General features: G+C 44.8%; 4 protein-coding genes across 7 annotated transcripts; 1 reads left to right on the top strand and 3 right to left on the bottom strand.

Moving 5' to 3' along the window:
- The first annotated feature begins 623 nt into the window (after positions 1 to 623).
- atg4b (autophagy related 4B, cysteine peptidase) lies at positions 624 to 8,710 on the top strand. Of its 2 annotated transcripts, XM_056415192.1 has the most exons (13): positions 625 to 680; positions 2,192 to 2,293; positions 2,424 to 2,495; positions 2,588 to 2,686; positions 2,818 to 2,919; positions 3,013 to 3,085; positions 3,534 to 3,613; positions 3,726 to 3,922; positions 7,173 to 7,251; positions 7,378 to 7,523; positions 7,672 to 7,728; positions 7,834 to 7,927; positions 8,034 to 8,710. In XM_056415192.1, exons 1-13 carry the CDS (start codon positions 671 to 673, stop codon positions 8,105 to 8,107), a joined length of 1,185 nt encoding a protein of 394 aa, XP_056271167.1. In that variant the 5' UTR covers positions 625 to 670; the 3' UTR covers positions 8,108 to 8,710. The 2 variants fall into 2 exon arrangements, with proteins under 2 accessions (XP_056271168.1, XP_056271167.1); XM_056415193.1 differs by lacking the exon at positions 8,034 to 8,710 and having other exon boundaries at positions 624 to 680; positions 7,686 to 7,728; positions 7,834 to 7,922.
- dtymk (deoxythymidylate kinase (thymidylate kinase)) lies at positions 8,617 to 10,232 on the bottom strand. Its single transcript, XM_056415194.1, has 5 exons — positions 10,000 to 10,232; positions 9,799 to 9,907; positions 9,299 to 9,389; positions 8,992 to 9,189; positions 8,617 to 8,884 (listed from the first exon to the last, which is right to left on the bottom strand). Exons 1-5 carry the CDS (start codon positions 10,127 to 10,129, stop codon positions 8,774 to 8,776), a joined length of 639 nt encoding a protein of 212 aa, XP_056271169.1. The 5' UTR covers positions 10,130 to 10,232; the 3' UTR covers positions 8,617 to 8,773.
- A 1,382-nt stretch (positions 10,233 to 11,614) lies between these two features.
- agxta (alanine--glyoxylate and serine--pyruvate aminotransferase a) lies at positions 11,615 to 17,433 on the bottom strand. The gene is made up of 11 exons (XM_056414420.1): positions 17,143 to 17,433; positions 14,142 to 14,334; positions 13,729 to 13,793; positions 13,550 to 13,650; positions 13,398 to 13,468; positions 13,175 to 13,259; positions 13,003 to 13,101; positions 12,821 to 12,890; positions 12,142 to 12,237; positions 11,906 to 12,034; positions 11,615 to 11,792 (listed from the first exon to the last, which is right to left on the bottom strand). Exons 1-11 carry the CDS (start codon positions 17,431 to 17,433, stop codon positions 11,685 to 11,687), a joined length of 1,308 nt encoding a protein of 435 aa, XP_056270395.1. The 3' UTR covers positions 11,615 to 11,684.
- On the bottom strand, positions 17,397 to 21,890 carry zgc:103559 (Allantoinase, mitochondrial). 3 transcript variants are annotated; one of them, XM_056414419.1, is made up of 11 exons: positions 21,421 to 21,890; positions 21,149 to 21,300; positions 20,730 to 20,844; positions 20,493 to 20,639; positions 20,366 to 20,411; positions 20,058 to 20,151; positions 19,774 to 19,960; positions 19,508 to 19,646; positions 18,662 to 18,834; positions 18,549 to 18,581; positions 17,397 to 17,481 (listed from the first exon to the last, which is right to left on the bottom strand). In XM_056414419.1, exons 1-11 carry the CDS (start codon positions 21,556 to 21,558, stop codon positions 17,446 to 17,448), a joined length of 1,260 nt encoding a protein of 419 aa, XP_056270394.1. In that variant the 5' UTR covers positions 21,559 to 21,890; the 3' UTR covers positions 17,397 to 17,445. The 3 variants fall into 3 exon arrangements, with proteins under 3 accessions (XP_056270394.1, XP_056270392.1, XP_056270393.1); XM_056414417.1 differs by lacking the exon at positions 17,397 to 17,481 and adding an exon at positions 18,128 to 18,457 and having other exon boundaries at positions 21,421 to 21,886; XM_056414418.1 differs by lacking the exon at positions 17,397 to 17,481 and adding an exon at positions 18,128 to 18,457 and having other exon boundaries at positions 21,426 to 21,559.
- Between the last annotated feature and the right edge of the window lie 83 nt (positions 21,891 to 21,973).

Raw genomic sequence — 21,973 nt, 5'->3', positions numbered from 1 at the left:
ATGAGCATATTTGTCAAATATACATTGTCATTATATATAATATGGTTAAAGTCATTCATGAACCAACTTCCTTTCTTTGGCCTGAACAAGTCTTCAAGGACTTGTGTGCTCTGCTGAGCCTTGACTCTGTTCCTTGAGTCGGTTCTGCCTCTACCTGGTTGTCACGATACTAACATTATAACTTCTATACGATACCTGCCATAAATATCATGATACTGATACTAGAATTCGATACAATACCATAACAACGATATGATACCATAAATACGATACTGGTATATTTATCTATATTAAAAAATAAAACCTCTGTATAGTTTTCTATTTTACAACGTTTTCAACACTTAACAAATGGCAGTAATATTAGTATTAGCCCACAGCAAGATATTAATGAAACTTCTAGTTGTTGAAATGGGGGGTGGATGTGGCAACTGCTCTTCTGGTTCGGCTATTAAGACTCCCTCAATATTAACGTGAACGCACTATAAACAGTTTTCAACGGGACGGCTACGTCACCAGCCGCTGATTGGTTTGTGGCAACGTGATCCCACCTCCGCCTCTCATTGGAGGTTGTGAGAAATGTCCCGCCTCTCCGAATTCCACCGCAATCCCCATTGGTCCGCCGGGTCGGAGTCCAGAGAACAACAAACAAGTAAGGGTGAAGACCGTCGGGATGGATGCAGGTAAACGAGATTTGTGATAGTAAAATAACATGTATTTCTCCAGTCTACCAAGCCAGTTTTGACGCAAACTAATCTCAAAAACACCACGTCATACGTGGCAGTACATCCCCCGCTCTGTCACGACAGGGTTTCCAACTCCAGCTACCAGACCACCGCCACCGCAGACCCGATCGCTTTGTAGCCTCGGTGGCGTTAGCCTGCTAAAGCTAACCGCTAACCAACATTAGCCCGCTGTTATTGATGAATGTGTTGAATTTCCCACGTTGACAGCTCACTGCACTGCTGCGACGCGTCTTCATGTTGTTGCTTCACGCGTCCTCCGTGTCCGTGACGTGTGTGGTCGTTGAGTTTCACTCTTCTAATGTCTGACTGGTCATGCTAACGTGACGTTACGCCCAAGACGAACGTCCCAGTCAATGCACTGTCACTCAGCAGCCCGTCAGGTATCGGATCGCGCGGTGTTAGTGAGGAGGGAGGTGAACTCATGCGATATGCAGCAACGCGCACGTCGTTTAGTAACTTAATAATAACTTAATGCTCGTCGGGGAACGCGTCTCCTTCCTGTCAATCTCAGCCTCTGGGTCCGGGGTTAGCGCCCTGACCAGTGAGATCCGTGAGCTCGCGAGGCAACTTGTCCTGTCTGCTGTTATGTGGACAACGTGACGTGTTGCCAAAAAACCGGAGGAATGCTTAACAAATATATCTGTTCACGTTCCATCTAAATTGTAAATAACTTATTTCAGTGAATAGCTACGGGCACCAGTTGGCTATACTTTTTAAAGTTGTCCATTGCTGTTTTCACTATTTGATAACTGGCTTTAATTTCCATCTGCAGTAAAATGTCTGCCAGCATACAGACTGTGATTGCTTTTTGCTATCACACCTATTTCCTCATTTACTTATTTATTTATTTGCTGATAACTGCACAAGGGTATGTTTAGACATATGTGAGATGGAGTGGTGTTATTTGGGACATGCTTGATTAAATTGTTTTCATGTTTTCACATATATATATATATATATAGTTAGTTAGTTATGACGTCAGCCTGTGCTGTGAAGACTACAAACTCATAACTTGAAGACAAAGTTACTAAATGGGATTATGACTAAAAGTCAGAATATCTTTGCATCAACTGCACCAAATATGACCATTCGTTTTTAATATGTCCCTGACAAGCCTTCCATTGTTATTAACGTACAACACAATGTTTCTGAAGTGCGCCTTTAAATATAATTGAAGTTTTCCCTGTCTTTATCAAGCTTGTTTTTGTTTTTAAAGTGTGTTTATTTCACCATGAAACGCATTTGGCAGGAACTTTAAACTTTACGATTTTAAATCGCAGGCAGGTTCCTCCTTTGTCTACTCGTAGCCCTAGCATCTACATTTAGCACATTTAGTCTGGTTAGTCTTCAGAAATAAAGATTCAAAATCCCAGATGCTTTAACATTTTCTAAACTTATTGGATAGGTGCCCCACCGTTTCTCCCTCTGATTCTTAACCTATTTCGCAGCAACCTTGACATACGACACACTTCGCTTTGGAGAGTTTGAAGATTTTCCCGAGACCTCCGAGCCTGTGTGGATCTTGGGGAAAGAATACAATGCACTCACAGGTAGGACTGTCAAATATAACGTGTATGTGAGATGGAGAGAAGTGGGTACTCAAGTTCTAGAGAATCATATGAGCATGTGTACACCTTTCTCATAGTGTTTACGATAATGTGGTGTTTTCTCTTTACGCAGAGAAAGATGAGATTTTATCAGACGTCACTTCACGACTGTGGTTTACATACAGAAAAAACTTCCCACCCATTGGTAAGTGAAGACGCCTGTGTTGTGGTTTAGCCCTTAAACCTATGCGTTGGATGTTAACAGGACCTCGTGCATGACTCGTGAATGTGTTCCAGGTGGGACAGGACCAACGTCAGACACGGGATGGGGATGCATGTTGCGGTGCGGCCAGATGATCCTCGGCGAGGCCTTGGTGTGTAGACATGTAGGAAGAGGTAAGACGGCTTTAAAAAAAGAGAAAAAATATTTTAAATAGATAAAGATAGATTTGGTATCACTGTGTGGCACTGGCAGCTCTTCTCCAGCGAGAAGACAACAGACTTGATAACTGGCTTGTTGTTCTCAGACTGGAGATGGGCCAGAGGCCAGAGACAAAGAGAAGAATACATCAGTATTCTCAACGCCTTCATCGACAAGAAAGACAGCTATTATTCTATCCATCAAATTGGTGAGTCGTGAGTGTCAGACCGTCTCCAAATTGACACGGGACTCACTCAGGCAGTAAAGAATTTGCGTTACATTGTTTCTTTTGTTATTGCAGCCCAAATGGGAGTTGGAGAGGGGAAGCCGATCGGCCAGTGGTACGGACCCAACACAGTGGCCCAGGTTCTTAAGTAAGTGCTGTTTTCGAGCTGCAACTAGTGATTCTTGCTTTCAATTACTCTATTATTAAGTTCCTAGAGCCCACAGGGACAACTTCAAAATTGCCAAGTTGAAGCTTAAAACCCAAATATATATAACGTGCATGGATATAAGTGTGACACACATAGACAGAACCAGTGGGGGATTTGCTTCAGACTTTCAGGATTAAAGGTGCTGCATCGAGTTTTCTTTTGAACAAGCAGAGGATAACGTTTACATTCAGTGTTTCTGCTCTCCAGCGCTACGTGTGGTCAGAAACTGCAGTATTACTTTATGTCACTTTAGGTCTTTGGTTTTATTTTTTCACAAAGTATTGCAACGGCTGTCGTAGCTTAAAAACTGGAAAAGCATATCGGTATGAGCAGCAAAGCAAATTAGCTAGAGCACAAACGACTGTCTCGTGTGCCGTCTTGCCTTCAGGAAGCTGGCGGTGTTTGATACGTGGAGCAGACTGGTCGTACACGTGGCGATGGACAACACCGTGGTCATCGAGGAGATCAGTGAGTGCAGTTTAAGGGTGACCCCGGGTTGAGCTGTGGGCCGTGCTGGGATGTTTTGCAGAAGTAGTGCTTCAGCTAAACATCCATGAAGTCATTCTGTGATCTTCGACAGAGCGCCTCTGTATGCCCTGGCTGGACACCGCGGGGGCCTGTTGTGACCCGGAGGCATCCGGGGAGCTCAACGGCTGCCCGCAGGGGGCGTGTGCCCTGGTGGAGGAGGAGACGGCTCTCTGGAAACCTCTGGTCCTGCTCATCCCCCTCAGGCTGGGCCTGAGCGATATAAATGAGGCCTACATCGAAACCCTCAAGGTGAGGCACCTCCGGGGCGTTTGGTGCCGCTGCGGGTTAAGGCAATGACTTTCTCGTGCTTAGAAGTTTATCAGAAAACTGAAAACTTGATGAAAGTAAGTTTCTGAATTTCCTGTGGAATCATTTTGAAAAGTCAGATATCCAGTAGGGATGCACCGATCTGATCGGCGCCGATCCATATCGGCCGATATTCCCATTATCGGTTTTGAAAGGCGTTCTCAAAACGGCCGATCAGATGACGTAACATCTGCGAGAAAAACTATCAGACGTTTCAATCGCCGCGCACCGCAACGGAGACGATGCGCCCGGCGAGGGCCGCAGAGTGCAGAGGACCACGAGGGGATCCTCACGCACCGAGCGGCGTCCCCGTCCCCCGAGTTGAATCTCTGGGTCGACTCAGCCGACACTCACATGTCTGAGCCCCTAGAGACTGATGCTCACGGTAAACACATTCGATCGGGAGCGTGCGAGGGTTTTGATAAAGTTAGCGGAAGGATTTAATTCAATTCAATTCAGTTTATTTGTATAGCCCAATTTCACAAATTACAAATTTGTCTCGGAGTGCTTTACAATCTGTACACATAGACATCCCTGCCCCAAAACCTCACATCGGACCAGGAAAAACTCCCAAATAACCCTTCAGGGTGAAAAAAAGGGAAGAAACCTTCAGGAGAGCAACAGAGGAGGATCCCTCTCCAGGATGGACAGAACAATATATGTCATGTGTACAGAAGGACAGATTTAGAGTTAAAATACATTCAATGAATATGACAGAGTGTATGAATAGTTCATAGTAGGCATATTCCACGATGGAGACCTCCACGATCCATCAGGCAGATGGCGGTGGGGAGGAGGAGTGGGTGGAGTCTCAACAGTGGGCGGAGTCTCAACAGGACAGTGGCGTAGTCAGGAGCAGGAATTCCACGACCCAGACCTCGATGATCCATCAGCAGATAGGATCTATGCCGTCTCATAGGGTCCGATGACCCCATGAGACGTGAAGTCAAAAGGACTCCGGGGAGAAAGCAGAGTTAGTAACGTGTGATTGAGAGATGAAAATTCATCCTTAAGGAGAGAAAAAAGAGGAGATAGGTACTCAGTGCATCCTAAAACGTCCCCGGCAGCTATAAGCCTATAGCAGCATATCAAGGGGCTGGACCAGGTGAACCTGATTCAGCCCTAACTATAAGCTCTGTCAAAGAGGAAAGTCTTAAGTCTACTCTTAAACGAGGTGACTGTGTCTGCCTCCCGGACTGAAATTGGAAGCTGGTTCCATAAAAGAGGAGCTTGATAACTAAAGGCTCTGGCTCCCATTCTACTTTTTAAGACTCTAGGAACTACAAGTAGTCCCGCATGTAGTGAGCGTAGCTCTCTAGTGGGGCAATATGGTATTACAAGCTCCTTAAGATATGATGGTGCATCACCAATCAAGGCTTTGTACGTTAAGAGAAGAATTTAAAAAGTGATTCTTGATTTTACTGGGAGCCAGTGCAGAGCAGCTAGTGCAGGAGTGATGTGATCTCTTTTCTTAGTTTTAGTGAGAACACGAGCTGCAGCATTCTGGATCAATCATCAGACAGTTTCAGAACAGTTTATTTTTTTTTTATTTTTTGAAACATTTTTTGGTTTTTTTTGCAATTTTTTGGACATTGGGTGCAAAACACAACAAACACAACAAAAGAACACAAACAAACAATGTGATGTGGTGTGGTGTGGTGTGTGTGTGTGTTTGTGTAAAAGTGCATGTTAAAGTAAAGTGTGTGTGGGAGGGAAGAGGGAGGAGAGAGGGAGGGAGGGAGGAGGAGAGGAGGAGGAAGAGGAAGGAGGAGGGAAGGAGGGAGAGAGGTGGAGAAAAGGGGGGGGGTCCTGGGGTCCAGTCAGGTCCAGTCCCGGATGAGCCCCCGCCCGCCCCCGAAAAAGCTTTTGGTGTGGCGGGTGGTCTTGGTCTGGAGGGACCTAAGAGATTTATTAGAGCAGCCTGATAATAAGGAGTTGCAGTAATCCAGTCTCGAAGTAACGAACGCGTGAACCAATTTTTCTGCATCTTTTTGAGACAAGATGTGCCTGATTTTTGAAATATTACGTAGATGAAAGAATGCAGTCCTTGAGATTTGCTTTACGTGGGAGTTAAGTGACAACATCCGGTTTTGCAAAGTTAGCGGAAAGAACCACGTGAAACAACATCCGTTTATCAAAATAAGATGTCGACAAATCATACACGAACATATAAAAGTAAACAATGAACTGATTTTGTATCTTTATAGATCGTTTCTGAGATTTAGCTTAAATTATGCTAACATTAAAACATTTTTCCTGAACCAAGGAAGTTTATAAAAATAAGTCAGACTTTTGTATGTTAAAAAAAGTCCTGTAAATAGTTTTCCCCAAGAGTTCCAGGAAATGAATGATGCAGATGTGTTCCATACATATCTGAAATCCCCTATAATAGCAATCAAACAATTTTAATGTATCAATTAGGACATTTTTCAAAGTAAAAGTCCTAAATGTTTAAAGAAATCTGTAATTTCTTTAATGTTTGAGGTGCTTTATATATGTATTTCCTCATAGTCCTAGGCAATAATGCTACACAATAAATAGAATGCTTCAATCGACACCGTGATCAGTGATCGGTATTATCGTATCGGCAGATACTGATTTCAGTGATCGGTGATCGGTATTATCGGTGATCGGCAGATACTGATTTCAGTGATCGGTGATCAGCACAAAAAACCTGATCGGTGCATCTCTAATATCCAGACATGTTATGTGTCGTCATCATCAGTTGCCAAGTTACATTATTCTTAGTTCAAATGTGTCCTTTCTGTCAACTGCAGTCTCACAATAGTAGTTACTTGAATGAAATGTTTGCTTTGATGGATAGCAAATATTAAGGAAGTTGGCATGGTCCCCACATGCTTCCTCTGTGGTTGGCACGGCAATATGCAAGTAATCTTTTATCTGGGATATTGCTTTATCCACCTCAAAGACACTCGTGAACTCAGGGCCGGCCACTAGATTTCAAAATGACAATTTATTTCTTCTTTTTTTTCGACATTGTGTGTTTGGGGCTTTCTGATGTCCTTGCTGAAGGTTTGCCCACATCGTGGCACTAAACTTCTAAACCTCCACTAACAATAAAACGGTACGCCTAAGAAAAACAGTCGCGATGTCATGTCTATGATGTTTGCACTCAATCAGCTCGCAGAAAGACCACGGAGGGTGAGATCAACCCTCTCGTCTCTTTCTACAGCAATGCTTCATGCTGCCGCAGTCCCTGGGTGTCATTGGGGGGAAACCCAACAGTGCCCATTACTTCATTGGTTATGTCGGTATGTCTGGTCTCTGTGTTCGTGAAATAAACACTCAGCTGTGCACCGCACACTCACCATATTCATTTAACTTGTGCCAGGAGGAATCGATCTGATTATTAACCTTTTATTTCTCTCCTCCCATAGGAGAAGAACTCATCTATTTAGACCCGCACACCACACAGCCTGCGGTGGACCCATGCGAAGACAGCCAGATCCCCGACGAGACGTACCACTGTCAGCACCCGCCCTGCCGCATGCACATCTGCGAGCTGGACCCGTCCATCGCAGCGGTAGGAATGCTAGGGAGGGTGTTTTTTATTATAGCACAGGGGGGTTTTGTATCTCAGACTAAAACCTGTTACATTTAAATACAGCTTTTAAAAAAAATATAACAGTAGCTCCGTGGTTTGTAGCTTATTGTCTTCTGGTGTCCGCCAGGGTTTCTTCTGCAGAACAGAAGATGAGTTTGACGACTGGTGTATGCGCATAAGAAGGGTACGTTTCCCTTCAACACTGCTCTCTTGTTGCGCCCTCAGCAGGGCTTGAATATATCCACTGTTAGAGGAAACCTGTGCGTCATAATGTGTCCTTCTCTTCTAGCTGTCCTGCAACAGAGGGGGCCTGCCCATGTTTGAACTGGTGGACAGTCAGCCCTCTCACATGGTCAGCATGGATGCCCTCAACCTTACTCCTGGTAAGTTAACAGCTTTTTTTTTGCGTGCCAAATGTACACCCCGGCCATAATCTTCTGTTTCTAATAAATGGATTTGTACTTATACGTTCTGACTCTCACTTTCCAGATTTCTCAGACTCCGACAGGTTGGAGCGCTTCTTTGACTCAGAAGACGAGGAGTTTGAGATCCTTTCCCTCTGAGGGACACACGGACAATAATTTGCTATTGTGAACAGTCGGCGTGAGGGATTCTCTGCATCAGAAGGGGACGAACATTTAACTGGAGACCTCTTGAGCCAGTCTAGCTCCAATGGTGTAGCCAGTCTGTGCGTATCACACAGCGTTCAACAGCCTCTTGACTGCTCTGTCTCCAAACATCGAGGCCACCCCCCCACCCTGGCGGAAGCCGTAGCAGGAGCTCAAGATAAATTATGTATGCAAATCGCGTGCGTTTCCATTCGAGTCTTAACACTTTAAATGTTTATTCTGAAGTGATATGGTGCCTTTCCCTGACTCCAGAAGTTAAATTGCCATAACAGTTTTATGTTGTATAGAAACCCCAATGGCCTAAACGCGGTTTGTCACCAACAACTCCAGTCTGGAACAGCCTGCAATGAATCCAAATCATGGCAAATCTGCAGACAAGTTGCATTAATTGTTCATGCAAAGTATCCTTGCCAAGTAAAAAACAAACAAATCATATGCGCTAGTTCATTTAAAGATTATTTATTTAATCAACACAGAATAAGAACAATACACATGTAAGAGGATTTAAAAAAAATAAAGTCAGCATCTGGTTTTGGACATTGGTGCGTCTCGCTTATATTTGCTATTTTATTCTGCTTTCAAATAAAAGTAGTTCCCGGTTCACTTCCACAGCTCTCCGAGTGGCAGGTTCTGAGCCGCCTCAACGGTGTTGAGGCTGTGGGTCGTGATGTTCTTGTGCACATCCTCAACACTCTGAGAAGCGTCGATCACCTGCAGCAGACAATTTCGATGACAAGATGTTTCACTGCTATCGGTTAGGGAAGAAAAAAAAAATTCCAAATCTGAGTTTAAATGAGTAACCCGGACCGGCCTCATACCTGCCAGTTGATGGAGGGATCCTTCCTCAGCTGTTCAAACTTCTGTTGAACCACTCCTTGGAATACCTTGGTCTCGTATCTCTCCTCTCCAAACTGACCCCTGAGGGCGGCCTCGGCTGGACTGAGCTGCAGGAACATGACCAGGTCTGGCTTTGGCAGCCCCACGTCGGGTTTCATGCACCAGTCCAGACAGAAATCCTGAAAGAGGAGATGAACATGCTCACGCCATCGGTCGCTCCTCTCCAACACGCGCAGAACAACGGCGTCCGATGCGCTCCTGGTTTGAACCGGCGGAGAGAAGACTCACCGGCTTTGCGCTGGTGAAAGCAACTCCGGAGAAGGCGTACCGGTCCACGATCAGAGTGATGCCTTGCTCCAGCTTCTTCCTCATTAGAGGCCTGTGGTCAAAATTGTTTTAGTGCACTGCTGCGGCACGTAGGTGAACATTTTTCAGGAAAAGCTATTCCCTCATACTGCTGGGTGCTGCAGATTTGAGGAAAGGTCACTCGAAAGGCTTGTGTAAATATTGCTTTTGCTGGGGACTTTTTAGACCTAGGAATACAACCACATGTTTTGGTGAGTATTTAGGGCACCAGGATGAAACTGCAGTGTTATGGTAATAAAGGTACACGTCATCCAGTGCAACAGTGTGGCACATTGATGAGTTTTGGACTAAATGGACCCATGGATCAGTACTTGTTGGTAGTAGGATGATCAATTTGATGTTTTTGGGGTTGTCTTCATGAAATATCTAGACAATTAAAAAAATGTATTGAAGTAAACTGAGTTTACTTAAACGTAACTTACACCAGTTCCCAGCGGTTTGCGGAGAACAGCAGGTGAACCGCGTGGTCCTCCAAGTCGCTTTTCTTCTCCAGGTAGGCGCTGATCAGCTGTCCAATGGTCGTGGTCCTGTCTGAGCCCGAGAGACCGCAGCACGGCGGGTCAGTCACACACGTCAATACTGCGCACATCAGGCCCTGTCTTACCATCAACGGCATGCCTCACCGGGGAATCGCATCATCTCCGCGGGTCTGCCGCTCTGTTGCAGCGCCTGAATGAGCTGCTTACACTGGGTAGTCTTCCCGGCTTTGTCCACTCCCTCCAGCACAATAAGCGCTCCTCTCTTGCACGCCATTATTGACGGCTTGGAGGCTGACGGCCGAGCCTCTTGGCTAAATCTCAACGCGGAGAGGGAGTTTTCGTGTCACATTCACCCGCCTTTTACTGATTCTTCTTCTTCTTCTTTTTTTTTAACGGCGGTTGGTATCCATATAATTGGTGCATTACCGCCACCCTCTGGAGTACTATTCCGTCAGTTGACGCCTTACCCCCAAAACAAACTAAACCAACAATTACTTGACTTGATGACGTTACCACATCAGCTGTTCTTGCTCATGAATTTACTCAAATTATCCACTGTAAATAATGTTTTACAGTCAAACAAAATATGACAACACTGGTTATTTTTATTATTATCTTTTAAATCTAATTATTTTATCTTGAATTGTGTGTGTGGATATATATATATATTTATTTATATAAACACAATTCAAAATGAAATAATCATACACATATTGTGTAAAAAATAAAAACATATATAGTGTTTAAAGATGTATAGTTTATACATAAATATGTTTATATATATATAACATATATATGCTTTGAGGCTGACGACAGACAGACAAGAACGCATATTGATAAACGCACATACACAGTCTGTGTTTAGAGTGTACATTGTGAAGATTAGAGAAAAGTTCATTCTAATTAATAATCAAGAAACAATATTGTTTTTATTCATTTTCATGTCAATTGTCACCTTTTGTAAGATTATATTTTCAATTTTAGTTGTTAAACTCTTGATATATGAAATAATCCCCAATGCATTACAACTACAGTGCTGAATTTACCCAAAACAACCAGCCGGCATTAAAGAGTCCCCTATTTGTCCTTCTGTACACATTACATCTGTTGCACCTGTCCATCCTGGAGAGGGATCCTCTTCTGATGCTCTCCTGAAGGTTTCTTCCCTTTTTTTTCCTTCCCCGTGAAGGGATATTTGGGAGTTTTACCTGATCCGATGTGAGGTTCTGGGACAGGGATGTCTATGTGTACAGATTGTAAAGCACTCTGAGACAAATTTGTAATTTGTGAAAATGGGCTATACAAATAAACGTTCAGTTTCAAATCTTTTTTTCCAAGGCAGTCTACACTTCAGCAATAGCCCTCATGACAGAACACAACTTGTGTTTATGAAATAAAATCCTCTTGACTTGTCTTGATGTACCGAGAGAATGAAAAGCGTCACTCAACTGCAGCTCCCACCAAGCCATACCAATGGCTCAGACTCATGGATGTAGAGAATAGTTTTAGATAACTAAATAAAATACCCAAGGATATAAGGCAAAGTATGGTTTTCTATACGTGTGAAATGTTTAATGTTCCATTAAGAATGGAATACTCATGTCAAATTCTCTGTTACCACCTGTTTATATTGGACTAAAAAAACAAAACAAGAGGTAAAGTATATGATCACAGACTGCCGCTGACAAAAGGTACCACAGCGTTATGCAGAAAAGCCCATTAAACCCATTCAAGTAGTGATTGAGTCTCACAAGACCACTCCTGAGAATAATGGTTTATTTATTACAGTCTCTTCCTTGATCATCTTTACAGCATCCAACCATAACATGTTACACTTTGCTCCTGTGGCAGTGTTTCAGAGCGTCTTTCAGTGCTGCCAGCACCATGTCAACATTGGCCTTGCTGCTGTTACATCCCATCAGTCCAACACGCAGCACCTGACAAAATAACAACCAGGATTAAGGATACAAGGGACGTAAGTGACTTGGAGGGCATAGTCGAGTAGAAATAAAAGACTAATGCACAGTATTTTAATGTATATTTCTCTTACCAAGCCAACTGAGGGCCCAAGCCCTCCGGAGATCTCTAAATTATGTGTTTTCATGATGTAGGCTGTAATCTCTTTCACGTCATATCCATGAGGAGCAACAATAGTGGTAACCGTGGGGAGTCTTGCTTTCTGTAAACAACCAGTTAAGTCAGAGATACAAAAAAAGTGTCCCTTTTTATAATTCGGTGTAGATTATATAATAAAATGAAATGGTAGTGTTGAAGCTGGCAACTCACTTTTTCTTTGACAAAAAGTTTGAGTCCCATGCTTTCTAGGCCATCGTGGAAATACTCTGCCACTTTTTGATGTCTTTCCCATGAATTCTCCAGGCCCTGAGAGGAACCGGGCATGGAATCATTAGAGTACAGCTGATGAGTGAATAATAGGGGCGGCTGTAGCTCAGTGGGGTAAGGGGGTCGTCGGTTCGATCCCCGCTCTCCCCATTAGTTGCAAGCCTAAGTGACCATGAGCAAGTCACTGAACCCCCAGGTGCATCACTGCAGCCCACTGCTCCTTAATAACTAAGGATGGGTTAAATGCAGAGATTACATTTCAGTACCTGTGCAATGACAATAGATTGAATCCAATAACTAAATCTTTTAATTTCCCACATATTCATTGTCTACACACTGCCATGCTAGCATCTCTGTGAGGCTGTTCTTTATGGGCACAGCGGGACCTTTGAGCTAAATACTAACATGCTAATGTTGTGAAATGTTGACCATGTTCGTGCAAACTCCACTTATAACTGCATTAGTCCGCTTCAAGGCATCCGCTAGCTGAATAATACACTATTTAGAATTGTCACAGAGGCGGAATGGTGTACTTTTTTCCCCTGTACAACGTGCACCATGGCAATCTGTAAAGAAGCGTTGAAGCTCCGACAGAAAGTCCAAATAATTCACACGTCTTCACCTCTTCAACAAGGACAGCCAGGCCCTCCCTCAGGGAGTAAAAAGCAGTGACTGGACCTGTGTGGTGATATCTAAAGAGAGGAAATGGATAAAGACAGAGCAACATTAAGAAATTGTGCATGTGTGGCTAAAAATTAACGCATCGATTCCTGTTCGACAGAAGAAGCAAACAATCATTCTTACACTCTCGATGGCTTGCCATCACATCCCCAGTAATTTGCAAGCCAACTCAAATCCAAGGAGAACGATACAGGCTTTGTCCTGCGGTTGAATATTTTCTGGCTGTGGACAGATACAACCTTTTAAATATAGACTACACATACTTTAAATTATTCCTTGTTTGTACATTTCTCACCAGGCTCTCTCACTGAAAGAGATGGGCGCTGTACCCGGAGGAGCATTCAAAACCTTTTGGGAGCCCGTGTACAGAATGTCTATCCCTGAAAATACAAGCATCCACAAAAACAATAAAAAAGAAAATCTATATTTGCTCATCAAAATAAATAACAACTCATTAAAATAGTTTCATCAACCGCCCCAGAGAGACTGTGGACACAGAGCTGGATTTAATACTAAACCTAGTTGGTCCATGCACAGAGGAGTCCCTCCAATTGACGCCACGGAGTCGACGAGAAACAAGCAGTTGTATCTGTCGGCACAAACATGGCTGTTATAGCCCATATCATTGTGATAGGTGGGATGATGCTGTTGGCGTGACCTGTGCTCTTACTTCAGGCACAGCTGTCCGATGCCATCTAAAGGATGCAGGACCCCCGTGGAAGACTCTCCATGTGCGATGAAGAACAGCACTGGTCGGTGTTTTAACAAGGCCTGTGACGAGATACCAGGATGAGCACATGGGACTTAACGTATTTGAGTAATCTGATAACTGGAGAGTCGGAGCGATACCTTCTCAATTTCTGCATTCGTGAAGAAACCGCCGGGGGCCGCCACGATGGTATTTACTCTGGCTCCTGTCGGGTTAACACACGTGTTAATGTAGCGGCATCACTTCAGAATCATGTTTATTTTATCAGTCACCCTTGAAAATGAGCCACACCATTGAACTGGAGAACATGCTCTTTCTTTATGATGAACAGTAGTTTTACTTTGAACCAATCCCACATACATTACATCATGCTGCGGTTGTAAATCCTAGAGACAAATGTGTATTAATCCACCGCTGAAGGTAGTCCCCAACTAATGCACTGGGAACAAGGCGGCAAAGTCTGAAAATATTGAAGGGTGGACGAATGCAATGTCGGTTTTAGTCTTTTCATGGGACTTCTTGACAGTAAAATATAGAAAAGCAGCAGCCTTGCCTATCCTCTCAGCCATGTCTGCTGCTCGCTCTCCCCATATGCCGTTGACCGCGGTCAGCACGCTCTCCCCGGGCTCCACGCTGTTGAAGATGGCGCACTCCATAGCGCTGTGGCCAGTGCCGCTCACAGCCAAAGTCATGCTGTTCCGAGTCTGGAAAATGTACTGGATTCCAATTTTGATGTCACTCATTATCTGAGACATACAACCAGCAAAACAATGGGGGGAGATTTAGTTTGAATGGAAATATATATGTTCTTACTTCAATTCAATTCAGTTTATTGTTTGTCTCGGAGCTTAATTACAAATTTGTCTGACATTAGCACAATCAACCCAAACATCACACAAACTCCCAAAAAACCAACCGGACCAGGAAAAAGAAAAAAAACCTGGAGAGGAAGAGGAGGGAAGGATCCCTCCTAGATGCAGGAGGAGACAGATGGAAGAGAGCACATGGACAGATTTAGAAGAGGAAGAACATACATCAAAGATGACAGAGTGACAGAGAATGTACAGTTCATAGATATATTCACCTTGATATACCCATTCCACGATGGGGGCAGATGAGAGTGGGGAGAGGAGGCCTGGTCAGGACAGGACAGGTAGGTCTCAGGAGAGAGATTTGAGCAGGACAGACGATCCACAGCAATCAGATGAGCAGAGCAGATGGGAGATATGACCATAGGGCATAAGGTGAAAAAGGTCATGAGAAATTCAAAGAAGTGGACTTCGGGAGAGAGTGTGATTGATGTGAAAGAGAAAAAAAAGAGAGAAAAGAAGAAGAGAGAGTAAAGAGTGCATCCTAAAAAAAAAGCGTCAGAGCCTATAGACTATATCTCATAGGACTGGACTTGTACTTTTACTAGCAAATCGAAAGAATTCCAGGACTGCATTCTTTCATCTTTTCAAAATCAAAAAATCAGAAATCTCAAAAAGATGCAGAAAAATTGGTTCACGGTTTCGTTTGCGTTTACTGAAGACTGCTTCCTTATTAGCAGGCTGCTCGCTCTAATAAATCTCTCTCATCCCTCTCCAGTTGATCTGCAATGCTGCAGCTGTTCTCTCTCCAGAAGAGAAAGAAGAGATCATCACTCCTGCACAGCTGCACTGCACTCTTGCAATCAAAAATAAAAAATCACTTTCTAATTCTTCTTCTTCTAACAAAGATTGGTGATTGATTGCTTACATCATATCTCATTGTAAGGAGCATGTGCCCCCTATAGTTCTACCTCATCACTACTGCTCACTACTTGTACCTAGAGTAGAAAAAAAAGTAGGGAGGGAGGGAGAGAGAGCCTTTGGTTATCAAGGAACCAGTTTAAAGAACCAGCCCAATTTCAGTCCGAGACAGGCAGACACAGGCAGTAGACTGAAGACCCTCTTCTTTGAGTGAGCTCTCTTTATAGCTAGTTAGTAGGTTTGCCTGGTCCCCCCCCCCAGCCCCTGATATGCTGCTATTATGCTTGCCGGGCCGGGGGAGATTTTTGATGAGCACCTCTCCTCTTCTTTTTCTCCTCTTGACCTTTTTTCTTTTCAATCTCACAATCAATCTCACGTTTCTCCTCCTTCTCCTTTTTTGACTTACGTTTCATGGGGTCATCGGACCCTATATGAGAGGCATAGATCCTATCTGCCGTCTGGGTCGGAATTCCTGCCGGCTCACTACGCCACTGTCCTTTTGAGACGCCCACTCTCCTCCCCACCGCCATCTGCCTGATGGATCTCCATCGTGGAATATGCCTCCATGACTTGATATGCCTACTATCAACTATTCATACACCTGTCATATTCATTGAAAATGTGTCCTACACATTACATCTATCATCATTACATCTGTCCATCCTAGGAGGTTCCTCCTCCTCATCCTCCCTCCCTTTTTCCCCTGTTTTTTCCCTTTCCAGTTTCCTGGGTTTTTTTGGTTTTTTTTCAGCAGGGGGATTTTGGGGCAGGGATGTGTGTAGATACAAATACAAAATTGTAATTTTTTTAAATGAGGGTATACAAATAAACTGAATAATTGAATTGAATTATCAAGGGCTGGACCAGGCAACCCCTGATTCAGCCCCTAACTATAAGCTCTGTCAAAGAGGAAGGTTAAGTCTACTCTTAAACGAGGTGACTGTTCCTGACTGATTGGACTGGCTGGTTCCATAAAGAGAGCTTGATAACTAAAGGCTCTCCCATTCTCATTTTTTTTTTTCTAGGACTCTAACAAGTAGTAGTCCATTTAGTAGCGAGAGCTCTTAGTGGGGGCAATATGGTACACAAGCTCCTTAAGACTTTTTCTTAGTGTGAGAACACGAGCTGCAGCATTCTGGATCAACTGGGAGGACCTAAGGATTTATTAGAGCCTGCTACAAGGAGTTGCAGTAATCCAGCAGAGAAGTAACGACAAGCGTGAACCCAATTTTTCTGCATCTATGGAGTGTTTCCTGATAATATTGCCCAAAAAAGCATGTATAGGTAAATAAAATTGTGATTAATTGGTGGTTATCGAGGCGCATCGTTTACAAATACCAAATTAGCCCGTGCCTGAAATGCCAATCGACTGCAATAGAGAGCCGCCAATTAAGGCAAACGTCTTTAGCAGCCTCGTCGGGATGGGGTCCTTGAGAGATTAGTGACGCATATGCGTTCAAGCTTTCGTGACGTTTGCTACTTGGCTCTTTTACTTGAGTAAAAGTAGCAACAACAAAGTGTGAAAAGTCCTGCATTCAAAACATACTTTACTCAAGTATTGTCAGCTGTACTTGCACTGTCAAGTTTTTTTTAATGCATCATTGTTCATTAGTTGGTTATTTGTTTTGTATGTGTACAGTAGAGATAGTTAAAAACACAATACTCCCCTCTGAATTGGAGTGTGAAGTGCAAAGATGCATAAAATGGAAATACTCAATTAAAGTAAAATAACATGAAAACTATACTGAAGTAGTCCACGAGTAAAGGCATGTACACCAATATATGATAGATGCTGCATCATGTGTGTTAACCCCCCCGTGTTACCTCGAATATCTCTGGATGCATGTGTCCAATGACGGGCAGGGCCCCAGCCTCCAAGATCCGCCGTGGAACGTTGGAGGGTCCTGGTCCAAACATGTGGCGGTGAGGAACCGCCAGCGGTTTCTGCAGGCATTTTGGTGGGGGTACGGAGACGGACGACATGTTCCAGCGAGCAGCGAAGGGCGCAGTGGACACGACTAAGAGCCGTGGCAGCAGGTACAAGTAAAGCCCGAGCTGAGCCCACACCCTCCATCTGACCAGTGAGGGCCTCAGGCCAGGAATCTGTGTCAACATTGTTTGCTTTCATCACCGGCTTCTTCTGTCAACACTCAGCTCAGGAGGCTGGAAACATGTGAAGATAAGGGAAGTCACCCGGCATGTCATCCAATGTTAATCATTGACGTAACCATTGCTGCGCTTTTGCCCTCGTAGACAGAATAACGCATGCCTGACGCTCTTGTTGGTTAAATCGCTTCATTTTGGGTTCTGATAAGATGAATAGATTTACCATATATATTTGAACAGTGTACATGAGCTCAAACAATGTTGCTGTCACCAGGAGAGTGTGTATTTGGTCATGAGTGTGTGAGCATCTCATCGTGCGTTTTCCTGTCTGCAGCTAATCTCACATACTACCAGCCCCATCCGCCTATAATTTTTTATGCTCATGGCCCTTTGTGGTTAAAGCAATTCACACTTTTGGAAAAAAAATTATAATTGACTTTTATACTGTCATTGACTGCTGACTCCTCATGATTCATAACTAATCAATCTAGGAGGTTCAAATGTGTGCTCCAATGAAAGCTTTTTATTGAAATTAGAAGGTGTTACATCTCACGTTGTACCTCGAAGCCAAAGTTGAAACTCTTTCAGAAAATGCAGTGTGTGCTCTGAATAAAGTGAGTCCTATTTTGTTTTGTAGAAAAATGGCACAGCAAATCCAGATAGTTATAGATAATCCAACATTGGAATGAATGAGTGTGCCAAGTTTGTCTGTGGCCTGAAAAAGAAGGCGTTCCCGCTTTTATTACAAATGCAAAATTGTCATGTTTGATGTTCAGATAAAATCCAACGGATAGCATGTAAAGGTTGCGAGAGAGATGACGAAAACATCATGGTCACAATGACTTGGATATGTGGAGGTTTATTCCAGCTCGTTGCTCTTGTTTTACAGTTGGACTTGACTTCTCCTCGGAGGGATGAGGAGAAGCTTCCCCAGAGGCTCGGGGCAGAAGGAGCCCTCTCTAAAAACCAGCTGCCCCCCGACTATGGTGGCACACACCACTCCTCGCAGTGTGACGCCAAGGTAAGGAGTTAGCTGCACACACACACACACACACACACAATCATAAACTCAGTCACATTAGAAGCATGCTCCTCACATCGCTTGTTCAATTAATGTGGCTTACCTTGTTTTTATGTTGTATGCTTGCTTCTTTAATCTGTGAAAAAAAAAAAAATGAATACAGTGAAGTATGGAGCTCCTCTCTGTCCTAAATATGGAATCAGATTTCACACTGACCTCAAATTCCCTCTCTGGGTCCCATACGACCAAATCGGCATCGTAGCCGGGGGCTAGGCTTCCCTTTCTGCTCTCGAGGCCACTAAGCTGGGCCGTTTGCTGGCTGAGGAGTCTCACCACATCGGACAGCTGGAAGCCTCTCTTACTGGCTGAACTCCAGAACAGAGGCAAACCTGCGAATGGGAGGAGAGATGATTGACAGGCCTGTAGAGAACCGTGTTGACACCCTCCAAATATGTTTTTTTGTTTTTTGTCTCCTGCGTTTGTGGAATTATTTCAAAAGTAAACATTGTGGATGGGACTGGTCCTGGCGTCAGACTTTGAACCCCCCCCCTCCCCTCTCAAGGTCTGAACAGTAAATGATTGTTCCGTCTTCTGAAGATGGCACTCGGCACCTGTTTACCTTCCTGTGAACTTCGCCCGGTGTGGTTGTGGGAGGGGAGCAACTAATCCACGCAGAAAGAAAACCGTGCATATAAATAAATATTATTGAGCCAGTGTCTCTTCGACAGCAACGCCACTCCATGAACGGGGGAATAATGTGAGGAGAGCTATCTGATTCACAGCTCAACGCCTCGGAATGGCAATTCACAGACGGAATCCGTGCGGTAATAAGCGTGTGTCACGTGACGTCTCTCGAGTGGCTCCCCAGTAAACCGACGAGCTGATTACCGATTCGGTTTGAGTGGGACACCGATGAGTCGATGACCTTTTGACACAATTTTGAGACGGAGCGTGATGTTGTCACATCAAACACTTCCCTTCCCAGGGGTTTAGGGAACCTAAGACAAATATAGTGTGTGCGTGTGTGTGAGTGTGTGTGTGATCATTGTCACTGGTCCATACCAAACTGAAGAGAAGAAATGCCCCCCCAAGCCTCAGTGAAGTCTCCGCTATCCAGCTTCTTCAGGTCTGGGGTGCAAGGTGAGTGATCCGACACAACCATGTCGATCTGCCCGGCTTTCAGCGCGGACCACAACTGCTCCTGTGTGTGTGTGTGTGTGTGTGTGTGTGTGGTTGGAGTGGGGAGTGAAAACAAATCCATCATCTGCGAGTGATCGAAGGACAACAAAGCCCGGTCACCCATTTGCTGAGCCTCCTCTTCCGTTCACCTGGTTGGCAGATCCTCTGATGGGGGGGCAGCACTTGAATTGTGTGGCCTTCGCCGGTATGTCCTCCGCACACAGGCTGAGGTAGTGGTGGGTGGTCTCCACCGTCAGGGGGGCTCCGGCCCGCCGCGCCTCCTGGATCAACTCCAGTGGCTCGGCGGAGGACAAATGGACGATGTGGCACCGCACCCTGAAGTGGAGAGAGTTGGCTCAGTGTGACATCACTGCTACACACATATATAATATATATATATTTATTTGCTAATATGCCACGCTGCTGATCTTACTGGTACTGGAGGCAGAGCTTTGTGACGGTGCGAATGGCCTCCATCTCCATGACATCGGGTCTGGACTGTAGAAAGGTGGAGTACTGACAAGGGTCTGGTGGTGCAGGCAGGGGTTTAGATATGATATTAGTACGGGGAACCTCCATGTGTGGATTAGCAGATAGAGCTTAAATGATGCCATTTCAAAGTAAAGTGAGAGGAGTTTCGGATGTTGTTAGAAAGAAAATCCCAATCTTGACACGTAAGTCGTTGACTCTCTTCATGCGTCACATACTTTACGGCAAGAGATAAAAAGTATCTTTTGTTACCGCCGTTCTCCGCTGCTGTTTGCTGAACGTCCATCTCAGCGTGAAACTAAAGGGAGACAATTAGGATGGCTCTTTATTTGGGGCTCGTTTAGGGAAGATGCTGCGGGGGCGGAGCTAGGTAGGTTACCAGCAGGACACTCCCCGTGCCGTGCAGCTGCGCCATGGCCGTGTGTAGATCCCGCTCCGTCACGTGCGGGAACTCCTCCACCCCGCTGTGGATGAGGAAACACTTGAAGCCCGCTACTCCGGCCTGGATCATGGGCCGAAGCTCCAGCTGGAAAAAGGAGAGGCAAGCTCCATCATTTGGTCTACAATGTTAGCGAGTCCGGCTGAGAAGGTGTTTAATTTTTGTTTGTGTGTCTACCTGATTATCAGGAATTACGCCTCCCCAGAAGGCCGTGTCTACAAAACACTTCCCTGTTGCCTCAAGCATCTTCTCTTGGAAATTTCCAACAGTGGTAGTTGGAGGAATGCTGTTTCTGTGGGAATTTAAACCAGAACAATTCACAGCTGGCAACCTCACATCAAATTGCTGTTACATGGAAATGATCAGGAGAGGGAGAAACAATGTTTTCCTTTTCATTTCTTCTTATTTTTACACAAATACCCCACAAATGTACAAATTGTTCAGGCCCAATAATTCAAACATGTCATCCTGGCCCGAGGAGAGGAGGTACCCCCCTCCACCCAACGGTGGCCTTGTGAGGTTAGATAGCGATGTTTAGATTGATTTTTTAATTTATATTTCATATTTATTATATATTTTTGGGGGAGTGAACTTACAGCGGCATGTCCACAATGGTGGTCACCCCTCCGGCTGCAGCAGCCCTCGTGGCGGTCCAGAAGCCCTCCCAGGAGACTCGGCCTGGTTCGTTCACGTGCACATGGCAGTCCACGATGCCGGGCATCACCACGCTGTCGCCCACGTCCAACACCTGCCATCACCACAACGCCATTGTTTTGAGTGCATTACATTTTTCGGAGGGTTAATTTCATGCATAAGACCTTGCAAACGTACAGGGGAGTGTCCTAAAGAAAAAAAGTCCAAGGCTTACCTCACCTCCGGAGAAGTCGCTATCTGAGAGGATTTGATGTATCTTCCCATCCTTGATTACGATGACAGCAGGGCGGACTTGGTCACCGAGCAGCACCCGCTCACTCCTCACAGCCACGACCGTTGATCCCAGCTCCATGTCCGCCTTCACCGAGAGTCACCGCCAACAAGAGACTCTTCAGATGCGAACTTCGGACAAGTCAGCGGCCTCGAGGCGCCACCCCCTTTAGGGCTCGATCACACCAGACGCGCCTCTCAAAAACGCGTAGCCCGCAAAACCATTGATTCCCTATGGTACGGCGCGACTTTCAGACGCGCCTTTTAAATGCCATGCGGCGCGGGTTTCTTGCGTTTTTCAGGGGCGGTTAAAAGTTAAAATATTCTCAACTTTAAGCGCGAGGCGCGGAGGCGCACAGCTCATCAATGTCACATTCGGCCAAGGCAGCCAATCGAATCAAGCAGGAGGCTTTCCTTCCTGTTTTCCCGAGGAGAACCTCATATTATATTGTAGCGACCCTGTGAAGTGGCTGTCAATCACAGTGTGGCACCGTGCA

The sequence above is a fragment of the Pseudoliparis swirei genome, chromosome 5 (genome assembly GCF_029220125.1).
Source record: "Pseudoliparis swirei isolate HS2019 ecotype Mariana Trench chromosome 5, NWPU_hadal_v1, whole genome shotgun sequence".
In the NCBI taxonomy this organism is placed as follows: domain Eukaryota; kingdom Metazoa; phylum Chordata; class Actinopteri; order Perciformes; family Liparidae; genus Pseudoliparis; species Pseudoliparis swirei.
This window is presented reverse-complemented; position numbering and strand designations above follow the sequence as displayed.